Source organism: Nestor notabilis, unplaced genomic scaffold (assembly GCF_000696875.1).
Source record: "Nestor notabilis isolate BGI_N333 unplaced genomic scaffold, ASM69687v1 scaffold9046, whole genome shotgun sequence".
Taxonomy (NCBI): Eukaryota; Metazoa; Chordata; class Aves; order Psittaciformes; family Psittacidae; genus Nestor; species Nestor notabilis.
The window spans coordinates 44284-56234 of record NW_009931443.1 but is presented as its reverse complement, the minus strand read 5'-3'; the positions used below and the strand labels follow the sequence as shown (position 1 = coordinate 56234).

The following is an 11951-nucleotide window of genomic DNA, read 5'->3' as shown; positions in this document are numbered from 1 at the left end:
CAGGAGGAAGGTTAGAGCTTCAGTTAGAAAAGCCAGGGTTATCTAGCTGGGTGGATAGCGTGAGTTTATCACATCTCTTCTAGAAACCTTGAGATGTAACAGACATAAAGCCTGACAGTGCTCTTCTAAGCAAATGTTTGGGGTTTTTTTATTATAGTAGTACTTTAAGTAAATTTATCTGTTTCAGGTAAATACATTACATTTTTAATAGCAGGGTGGCTATGACTGATGTAAATGGCTTCTGTGCACCAGGGACATTTAAATCTACTTAGTTAAAATCCTCTACTGAGCCAAGTTAATAAATCCTCTCATCAGGTGCAGAATCTTCTTGCTACAGCTTTTAACCCCTTATGCAGTGTTGCCATGGTTGAGTGCCCATGATACACAGGTATCCAAAGACTGGATAGCACTCAGTTCCTACCTTCTCGTTGGGTCACCCATCATATACACGGCGCGCATCATGCCTAAGGTTTGGGGAGTGGATCAGGAACCTTACTGAAGTCAAGGTATGAACAGTATCGATTGCTCTTGTCCTGCCCACAGACTTCTTCAAAGGCAATCGGTGTGATGAGCTGCAGTTTGCCTTTAGCTGTTTTTCCCAATCACATCCTTGTCCTTTACATGCTTGGATTTGACTTCCCAGGGCCTTTTGTTCCAGAAGCTTCATAGGGGCTGAGAGTAAGGTGACCAGAGTTCTCCAGATCCTCCTTTTTGAAGATGGCAATAGATATACCTCTTCTCAGACTTGAGAAACAGCTCCTGACCTCCATGGTCCTTCAAGATGTTGCCGACCAGCCTTGGAATGACATCAGCCAGCTCCCTCAGCACCCACATATGATCGCTCATCTTATAATTTCTGGTTTATTGAAGTGTTTTCCAACTCAGTCTAGAGCTGCAAAGGATCTAGAGTTTAGCCTAGCGTCTGTTCTCAAGTCCAGCGCTCTACAGTTCAAGTGCTTTAACTTATAGAAAGTTCTAATTGAAGCTGAAAGTTTTTTACTTTAGTCTGAGAGACCTGGAAAGCCTGAGAGCAGCCTGTTTTTCTGAAAAAGAAAATTTCCATTCCACAATTGTTCATGAAAGTAAAGTGCATTCTCAGAAAATGTATTGGGAGATAAAATTTCCTTCCATCAGTGGGTTGTTTTTTTTCCCGTTCTATCAAAGAGTTTTAATGTATTAACCTTTGTATGCTTAAAGATGGTGTTTCTAACTTAAAATTTTATTCTCTGTCAAACAGCACGTGGTTAGGAAGTTCCTGGGCTTAATATCCAGTCACAATATACCAGTGTATTTGATTGATCCTTTGATTCTGGGACTGGTTGATAAAGATATTGAACAGATCAGAAGTTCTCCTGATGGCCCTAGTCCAGAATGCAAGTACTTTTGTGCTCCAAGGGACTTTACTACATTTGCACTGCTGGACAAAACATGGAAACATGAAGTAAGTGCCTTTTCTTCAGTTCACGTTTGTGTATTTTAATGCATTTAATTTTTTTATGCAATGCTTTCATGTTTGTATTAAGGCCTCTTAATTCATTGTGTGGCAATCTTGTAAAGGTATTGCTAGAGGAGACTTGGTTTTAATAGCAAAAGATATCCAGGCACTACCCTGTATACATTAAGAGTAATTTACAGATAACTAAAAGTTTTTGGAAGTTGTCTGCAATATTCATAAACACTTGTAGTAAGAGGCCATGCCAGAAAGAAAAGAGAAAGTGGTCTGTTAGGAAGGAAGAAGGAAAACTAAGTCTGTATTGTAGACACAGCTGTAATAAATCTTGAGTTTGGGGATCTATCAAGGAGGAATGCAGGTGTTGATGTGACAAGGCTGGAAAGATTATCTTAGTATTAGAAGACATTTAAATCATAGTCTTATGGTTTACATTTCTCTTAGTACATCCTTGTACTTAACACCATTTTATTTTCTCAATGGATTATCTCTGCTTTTCTTTGGTGTTCTGAGATTTTTAAATGGTATGTTAAAAATAGAGGTGTATCATGTGATGAAGGATGAAATGGAGTCCAAGATTATTTCATCAATTAAGCATCAGCTGGAAATATTTATTAATCTATACAGACTAAATATGCCAGTGATGAACAGGAAAAAGCAGGAGACCTTAAAATGATCTTTGACTGTTTTTAGTGCGTAACTGTAAAGGAATTAAACTGAGAATAAGGTTGTGTGGCAGCACACTAGTTTAAATTCATCTCCCCGTTCCTTTGTGGCTCATTGATAATACCTGTAGCATCCAGAGGAGAAGCTGATATGCCTATATAAAACAGTCCAAGGGGGGTAATTGAAAGGGTGTTCAGATGCTGATTGGTTCTTTTCTTGTCAGCCAGAATTTAGTTCCCTTTTTGTATGGAAATATGAAAGCATGTTACCTCGTGCAGCATTTGGTGAGATTTAGACAAATATCTATGTACACCATAAAGGAAGATTTTGCAGGGGTTTTTTTGCATTAGGGGTATCATTTGGGGACTTTCAAAGCCCAAGTTTGACACAAGAATAGCTTTAGAGAACAGTTTAAGGATGCAGAGAAGAGTGCTATGGTGGCGAGGAGCAAACCTAGTCCAAGCATGGCTTACAACATTTGTTTGTTGTTTTATTGAATAACTTGAGGGACAAAACTTAAGATAAGGAAATACAGTAGTTGGAATTGTTTGTAATTGCTAATATGTGTGTCTTAACATATTTTTGAGTAGTTTGTGCTTAAGTCTGATTAGAAAGTGAAAATGGCGAATAATGTCACTTAATAAGCAATAAGCTTTTAATTTTGGTTTCTCTAATCTTTAGCCCGTCTCTCTCTCTCTCTCTCTCTCTCTCATTTTTAGCTGGGCCTTTTTAGAACTGCTGAGAAAATGGGGTTCCAATGGCTAAAAATTATAAACAAGGACCCCCGCTTGGATGGGATGGATGACCTGTCTGGGATTGAAATTCCTTTGCACTACATTTTTAAACTGGCATCTCATGCCATTCACCTGGTGGTCTTCTATGAGAGGAGTGGTAATTATCTCTGGCATGGCCCCCTGAGACTCAAGCAACATATGGACAGAAAGTTTGTGCCTTTCCGGAAGCTCCACTTTGGTCGCTATGCTGGAGCATATGAAAAGTGAGTTCAAAACAGAGAAGGGAAAAAGCCATAATGGCAGTTCCAAAATACGTTCTTTCTCCTATTTATAAAATTACTCTCTTTCCTGTCAAGTTGTAGAATTTAGTTTATGTGTGATTCAGCCCTCAAAGTGCATGTAAATTAAGACATGAAGGTACATCCAGTTCTGTTTACTTGACAGCAAGAGCTTCCCACCATTCATAAATTAAGAAGTGCATTTTAGAGGAAGTTGCTATTTAGCCAGGTCAAATTAAGCAGAAAGATGTGAGAAGTCAAAGAAGTCATGACTGAGATTGAATGTAACTGAGGATCTTCCACTTGAGTTGGCAGTTTACCATTAATATATTCAAAAGTTTGAAATCTATTGGTAGCCATGTGCTATCAATGAAGGGGTAAAGTAGAAGTGGCAAGAGATTTAGTACTAGCTGATAGATACTTGTTGTTCGTTCTGTAGTGGTATGTATCCAAAAGTTGAATACAGGGTGCAGAACATTAAATGAAAAGGGGAAGCAACAGAAATCCATTCCGTAACAGTACAAATAATCAGTGTTAAAGAACATGAATAACGAGAGGTGATGCTAATACCATAAAGACATGTGCCAGCTGTGGCGTCTAGACTATGCTCTTAACATGTTGAGGGGACTCCTTCTTGCATAAATGTTTGAATTGGTGGTTTTATTTGTCCATAGTCTTATGCTTAAACTTTGCATTACATTCATAAAGTTACTGTAAATGTCTGCCTCTTCTTACAATGCTTTCAATACCAGTATTTGAGGAAATACAGATCTTGTCACTGTTTTCAAATCCAAGCACATACCACTAGGCTTTGAAGAGCAGTGTTCCTATAGGATGCTTGTATGTGCCATAAAAACAGCCAATGGGTCAAACTTAAATCTGTTAAACTTTCTCTTTAAAATTGAAACCATTCTTTCTTCCTTTTAAAACATGCAGTCTGTGCTGGTTATCTGCCTAAACATTTGAAGTCAACTGTGTAAGCTGTTAAATAGCACATTTCATTCATTCTGAAGGCTGATCATTTTTTAGATTTTAAATCCAAAGTACAGAGTAAAACTTTGTTCTTAAGTGCATCCCATATTTAGACAACTGCATAAACAGCACTGAATAATAGCTCTGAACAAATTCAGTGCGAGTCATGAGTCAATAGAGGAATCAGTGGTCTGACAAAATAACTTTGTGGGCTTTAGGCATAGAATTTCTTTTTAAACAAAATTTTGAATTGCTTGGGAGTATGTTGAAGCTCTTGTTGGTCTCCTTTTATAATTTGGTTTGGGTGTATTTGGACAGAGGTGTCACTGCCAGTATGCATTATGATTTTAACCTAAGCTAGAGGGAAAAGTGGCTTGTGGTTTGTAAAGCAATTGAATGGGTAATAAATCATCTTTCTCTCTCTGCAGGCCAGAACTTCTGCTTGTTTCCATTGATGACTTAAAAGTTCAAATTCCCAAAAACCCATCCAGTTTTCTAGAGGAGATGTCACAGTCTAGATTTCTTGAATGTAGGTACAGAGAAGCTCGGGCTTTCTTTCAGGTTAGTGGTAATCAGTCTCTGAGATGTAATGTATGTTTTCATTGCTTGACACAAAGCTACATATACTTCAAACCTTCCACTAGATCAGGTTGCTACCTCAGTTTGAAAGTTGCCAGGCAGTAATCGCCACAGGCAGAGAAAATGTGCCTTAGAAGGTATATTGAACTTTGCTGGAGCTTTGATACTGAAATTAGCAGCTGGCATCTGTTTTGAAAAGCAGTCATTTCAGCTGTTTGTTGCACAAGAGCTCTTAATCAGTCATGAAGCTGAGTGGTGCGTTGTTCCTGTGTTTGATTTGGTAATGTTTGCCCAGACTGCCGTGTTGTTTTGGGCTTTGCATTAACAGAAGATCTTGGCACGGTTGCAGCTGGAAGATGGGCATGGTTTTCTGTTCCCGTTGTTTTATTCTGTGGCAGAAGTTGTCAACATCCAGTTGTAACACTTGGTGGCGCCAAATAAACTAATGTGCTGCGAGTCGTTGGTCCTGTCCCAGCTTCTCTCTGGACTCTGGCTGTTGACTTCAGTGTGTGCAGAACTAGGGTTCGTCTGTGTTTGTTGCCAAATGCTGAGAATCAGTGTCTACTACATATATTATGAGTGTATTTTACTATGATTTTACATTCTGTTAGTTTGAAAAACTTAAGATTGATGTCTCGGGCTTGTATTTTAACTTCTTATTCTAGTGCAGGTTCTCAAACTGGGCTGTATATGTGAAAACAGATACTGCCCAGATATTAGTGAAGTAAGTTTTTAAAGGTAATTTTTTCTTAGGACACTGAAAAATGAACGGACAAGTTTGCTCTCTTAATAGCTTGCTTACTCTTCCTTTGACTTCCAGTTGTATCCTGATGATGCTTCTCTTGATGCAGTGGAGTTCAGAAAAAAAGCAAAATCTTTACTCCATCTGGCTGCCCTGACCCTGAATAAATTAGGGGTAAAGTTCTGGCTGAGCAGTGGAACATGCCTTGGTAAAACATCTGTGTTGTGTTGTGGTTTTAAACTCATCAGAAATTTTAAACATTTTATTCTCTATTGCTTGTGATGTTAGCTGAGGTTAAATGTACCATGTTGGAAGGTAATATGTGGCATTAGCTGTGTTGAAATAGGCTTTTTTGCTCCTGACAAAATGCTTTTCCTTTAGAAACCTGAGCCTTGGAGATGTTGAGCAAATTTCCAGTGAAGCATTTAGTGTGGTTAACATTTTTCTGTGCTGTGTTCACTATAGGAAGTAATTAGCTGTTCCCTAAGTTGTGTGACTTTTAATTTGCTAAAATGCTAGTTGGAAAACACAGTGATGGATACAGTGCTGTCCATGTAGGCTCTCATCTGATTTTTCTTCCCATGCAATTTAGTGCTTATCACTGACTTGTGAAGTATTTATTTATTGTAAAACACATCTTTTTAATAAAATGTCAGCCTGTTAGTGTAGGTTTTAAATTCTGCTGAAGATGGAAGTAGTATCTTACCACTGGTGAAGAGTCTTTTATTACTGAAATAAGTTGTGAAAACTCATGTGTGTGCACATTTGACTTCTATTTGTTTAGTCCTAGGGAATATAATTTTCTGAATGGACAGCTACTAAAAGCTTCTTTAATCAAACAGGCAAAAGGATGTCCCACTTCTTGTCATACTGTTTTGCAGTAGCATCTCAGATACTACTTGAAATAGTAGTTTCAAATTAAAAGCACAGCTGTAGCCCTGTTGGACTAGGGCCAAGATATAGAATGTTTTTTCGTTAACAACATTTGGATTGGAAAACTGAAGATATTTTATCTTTGAAAGAGTTAAGTGTTTTGTCTCTCCTTCTTGACTTTCTGGAGGAAAGAGTTGGCTGTAAGTGCAGTAATACTTGTTTCTTTGATTTGATTCATTTCATGGTAGAGAAAGGAAGAAGTATTGTTGGTGGCCTCACTCAAAGATCTCTGCCTGGTGATTTTCTTGCAGTTCATTTTTATGTTGCCTTTATTCTATTGATGTATCTCTCGTGTTTCTGAATTAACTAGTTTTGTTTTGTCCTTTTTCCTTTAGGTTGGTATAGACAGTGCAACGTCATTCCGCACAGCAAAGATGTGGATTTGGGAATCTTTATAAGGGACTACAAAACAGATATCATTCCAGCCTTTCAGAAGGCAGGCTTGCCACTAAAGCACAAATTTGGCAAGGTACCTGAACCATTTGTCTTTCTGTACATTTGTAAGTTTGAGTACAGCTGCAGATCAGTTATGTAGAAGTGGGATCTGAAGTCTCCTTGGCAGACATATTTACTCATTAGGGTTTTACTAAACATATAATCTTGTTGATTTTGTGTGTTCTCTTGGACAGAGAAAATACCCTTCTTAATAGCATCAGTCCTGTTCGGGGTGTCTGAATTCCACCTCAGATTAATTTTTTTTAGATTTCAAAGAGGTCTAATATGTGTCAGTGGCTTCAGGGAAACTTGAGAATCAGGGTAGAATTTAGTCTTTGAGATTGGATGGGCCTCAATATACAGGAGGATTGGTGGTAGCTCTGAGATTATCTGTAGCCCTGTAAGTAAAGTTATCAGAAGGGAAAGGATGGCTTGAGGTAGGCACTGGGCTTGTTCATTATTAGCTAATGTGGATCTTTATTTAACTTTTTCAGAGTGTAGGCTGCAGAATGGTGAAGAAAGAAAATTGCACAGTCACAGTTCAAGTGATACAGGGTTATCGGTGTTAGTGAGTGTTTTATTGTAGAGGAAGTGTGTTAAATGAAGGCACTTACTAATTATGTGTTTATTCACTGAGATTATCTTGCTTGTGGCAGAGGACAGAGAGATGTTGCTAAGGCTTTTGGGACTAAAGGGAGGCAAGAGAAGGTAGTCCCACTGAATGGCAGAAAATTTCCAATGTTCTCAAGGCATTAAGAGAAGAAATCAAAAAATTGCAGAGTTGGTGTATTTCTTCAGTTAGGATAGGAGTCATTCTTCATACCTGGCCAAAATAAATCTGTTCTATGACACCTGCTGACATAAATAGCCTGGTATTTTTATGAGTATATACATTGTGTATTTTTGTCTTGCAGGTAGAAGACAGCTTAGAACTCTCTTTCCAGGGAGAAGATGAAGTGAAACTTGATATCTTTTTCTTCTATGAAGAGGATGACCACATATGGAATGGAGGAACTCAGGCCAAATCGGGCAAGAAGTTTAAGTATGAACCGGTTTTGTACTGGAAAGAAATTGAACTGCTTAGTCTTGGCATTTCATCTGTTGTGTGTTGTTGCCTGGCAAAGTCTGTGCTTTTTGTGAGAAAGGCAGTTATCAGAGGAGAATCACTGGAGATTTTGTGCTTTGATACCAGAGAGGGAGGAATAGAACAGTAGTATGCCTTAATAGAGAGGTGCTTAGCTTGTCAGATGTCAATTATCTCATGAAACTGAAAGCAATGCTGGCATGTTGTGTATCAAGCAAATCTTATTTGGATTGTGACAAGCTCTGAGTAACAAACTGCTAAGATAGGAAAGAAGTCTCTAAAACTGTGTTTGTTGACAACAGCTAAAAAGCTATTTGATGATCATAGATCCACTGATAATATTTGCTTAGCTAGTTTTCCCTTTGGTAGCTGGCATTTTTTTTTGATTTTTGGTTTAGTTTAGAGCTAATCAGTAATCTCTGGATATACATCTGAAAGTGCTTGATTACTTTTTTCTCTTTTTTCTCATTTAAGGCATAAAAGCAAAGTTGTTTTATTTTCTGATACTGTTTGCTCAGTGCTTATAAGTAAAATTAACTTTATGCTTAGAGGAACATGCAGACGTTCTAATCAATGCAAATGCATAAATCTTCTAGCCGCCTTCTTCAAAAAGTCTAAGTGCTTGTGGTTTTATTTTAACCTGTGAAAAGGAATTTTAAGATCTCTTTTTTTTTCCTGTGGAAGACTTCACAGATTCAGAAGTGGGAGTAGTCCTCTGCAGGAATAGTACGTAGGCTTAAATTGTTTAACAAATTGACTCTGACACTGTGATCCTACAGGATGTCATTCTGATCAAACTGTGAAATTTACCTGTGAACTTCAATGGGTGTAAGCGTACCTGTAGGCAGGGCTTATGTTGGCCCTTCTACAGAAAACAACTGGTCAGATTGGTAGAATAATTTATTTTGTGGGGTTTTTTTTTTTTCCCCAATTTAAAGTAATTGAAAGTTTCAGAAAATACAGGGTAGCAGCTGTATTTTAATGCTTTGCAGCTGCTCCAACTCTGGCACACCATGTTTAAACATGGGTGCCGAAGGAGAATTGTGTGCTTTGTTTGATAAGATTGAAGAAAGGTAAAAACTTGGTTTTAAAAAAGTCCTGATTCATTGTAAAGTATTTAATGCTACTTTTATCAAGTCTCCCCTACCAAATAACATGTATCATCCTCTTGACACCCTTCTAAATGAGGTAACTGTTAAATCCAATTTGTAAATGAAAAAAGTAGAGACAGGGACTAAGTGATTTCCTACAGGTGCCAGAATGAAATATGGAAATAAGCTGCAAAAGAATTAGAAATGCTCCTTCCTAGGACCACATGGCAAATGTTAACCAGTTACTGCTGATAGTAACACCCTGTGGTGGTTTAACTACAGCTAGCAACCAAGTATTAAGAACACTTGCTCACTCACTTCCTCCCCAGTGGATGGTGAGAAGAATCAGAAACAGGTTAAAACCCATGGGTTGAGATAAGAACAGTTTAATAATTGAAATAAAGTAAAATATGATGATGATAATAATAATTACTAATACTAATAATAATACTAATCTAATAATAATAACAAAAAGAGAGAGGAATAAAACCCAGGAAACACAACTGATGCACAATGCCATTGGTCACCACCCACCAACCGATAACCAGCCTGGCTCGAGCAGCGATCTGGGCCTTCCAGGTAACTCTCCCCAGTTTCTATACTGGACATGATGCTCTAGGGTGTGGAATACCCCTTTGGCCAGTTTGGGTCAGGTGTCCCGTCTCTGCTTCTTCCCAGCTTCCTGTGCCCCTCCTCACTGGCAGAGCATGAGAGACTAAAAAGTCCTTTATTTAGAGTAAGTGCTACTGAGCAACAAGTAAAGTATCAGTGTGTTATCAGCACTGTTCTCTCACTAACTCCAGAATACAGCACTGTACCAGCTACTAGGAAGAAAAATAACTCTGTCCCAGCTGAAATCAGGACAGTATCCACCCCTTATTCCCTGTCATTTATGTCATGCCAGATCCCACACTTCTTATACACCATCACCTTTCCTGGTTTTTGGTATATACGTACAGCTATCATTCCCTTAGTCTATGGACCACCCCTATAAAAGTTTCTTGAGTTCATGTAGTCCATAACTTTGGGTTCCATCTTTCATAACAGTCTTTTTGGACAGGAAAGACAGCATGTGGTGTTCTGATTCCATCACTGCCGTGCTTGTCTGGTTTCATCAAAGTTCATTCTTCATTAATGTGGCAATCAAAAGGGGGTCAGGTTCAGATTTCCAAATGCAGAGTGATGGAGACAGGTGCAGCAAGGCACCCTGTGTGGTGATGGACATACAGCTGCCATAGAAGTGATAGTATACAGTATTATATAGCATTTAGCATACAATTCAGTTCATTGGCTATTCTCACGCAACATCAAATCCCCTTAAGGTATACACTGGATTTCTCCATCCTCCTGCATTACCCACCAAGTACACCCAGGTACTTGAGCAAAAGCAATCCCATGAATGGATTTGCCTTTGCCTGAAGCAGGAATAACCCGAACTCTTTTCCCTATCACATTCTTTATGTGCACCGCAGGAACTTTATCCCCTTCTACAGCACGTAAGAGTTTCTATTGGGATGGGCCAGCCCTGCTGGCAGATCCCCTCATGTTGACGAACCAGGTGGCCTTTGCTAAGTGTGTGTCCCAGTGTTGCTCTCAGTGTAGTTTTTAACAGCCCATTGTACTGTTCGATTTTCCCAGAGGCTGGTGCATGGTAGGGGATGTGATGTACCCACTCAATGCCATGCTTTTTGGCCTAAGTGTCTGTAAGGCAGTTCCAGAAATGAGTCCCATTGTCTGACTCAATTCTCTCTGGGGTGCCGTGTCGCCTCAAGACTGTCCAGTATGTAAATAATATTTCATAGATAGGTGTGAAATAAGAAAAAAAAAATTATGAATAACCACTTGCTGCAGTTGCTTGCTTTCTCTGTGAACTTGTTTAGAGGTGTATTTCAGTCTTCTGCCAGTGACCATGTTCTTTTGTTATGACACAGGTATCTCTTTCCAAAGTTTACTCTGTGTTGGACTGAATTTGTAGAACTCAAGGTACATGTGCCCTGTGAAACCCTTCAGTATATTGAAGCTAACTATGGCCCAGACTGGAAGGTTCCTGTGAAGACATGGGACTGGAAGAGCTCACCATCCAACGTGCAGTACAATGGTATCTGGCCTGTTGATGAATGGGATGACGTCATTCAGATCTACTGACCATCTGACTACCCTTGGAACCGTCAGTTTGTAATTTCCCATTTCCCAAAGGCATCAAGATCCATTCCTTTTGTAACTTTTCATCTGTTTCCTAAGGAGACATTTACATTTTTTTTTTTTTTTTTTTTTAATTAATAGGCATCTTTTTCACCTTCATCATGCATTTTCCAGGAAGAGATTGAAAGCAAATGAACGAAAGGATCTGAAAGAAAAGCTGCTCAAAGGGAACAGAGAGAAATGCTGCAGTAAACTTATGGGCTGTTTAGCTGACTATTTAATTGACATTTAATTCACTATTGAAATGTAAACAGTGGCCAAGAGGCTTAGACTTTCCTTGGATCATCAAAACCATGGGACTGTTCACTTCTTAAGCTTAAGAGAAGGATAGGATAGAATAATCATAGAGAAGTTCCTTTCTTTCAGAGGACATATCCTAAATATTCAACTTTTAAATATACCAGTTACAAGTACCTCAGATGTGCTTGATTTAAGACTGATATATCCCTATGATATGCAATAGGTTGCTCTTGTCAGTTGTATGTTTCTATTACACAGAACCCATGTGACTCACCTGCTTTAATATAGGAGGTATTGGGTAATGGTGTGATACTAAATGAATGGAAGGAGAAATTATCCACATTGGACATCTTCCAGTAACAGCTGCTTTTGGGTTGTTTTTTGGTTTTGTTTTTTTTGTGAACTAACTATTGCATGTAATTATGACAGGTAAAGTTACTTGCTTTTTTTATTTCTTTTTTAAGGACATGAAGGTGTATGCTGCAGGGGTGTCTGCTCATGAAAAAATAAATATACTGGGTTTAGTGTCGCAATTAGTGTGTTCT

The 11951-nt window shown here is 38.5% G+C and overlaps 1 protein-coding gene across 1 annotated transcript in view; it reads left to right on the top strand.

The window, feature by feature from the left end:
- The window catches only part of FKTN (fukutin), a 14582-nt gene extending 3473 nt beyond the window's left edge, over window positions 1-11109 (top strand). The window contains exons 3-9 of the mRNA XM_010015898.1: window positions 1238-1441; window positions 2836-3113; window positions 4529-4661; window positions 5500-5629; window positions 6690-6823; window positions 7704-7831; window positions 10896-11109. Of these exons, the coding sequence (XP_010014200.1) occupies window positions 1238-1441; window positions 2836-3113; window positions 4529-4661; window positions 5500-5629; window positions 6690-6823; window positions 7704-7831; window positions 10896-11109 (1221 nt within the window). The remainder of the gene's footprint in view (window positions 1-1237; window positions 1442-2835; window positions 3114-4528; window positions 4662-5499; window positions 5630-6689; window positions 6824-7703; window positions 7832-10895) is intronic.
- Window positions 11110-11951: the final 842 nt, after the last annotated feature.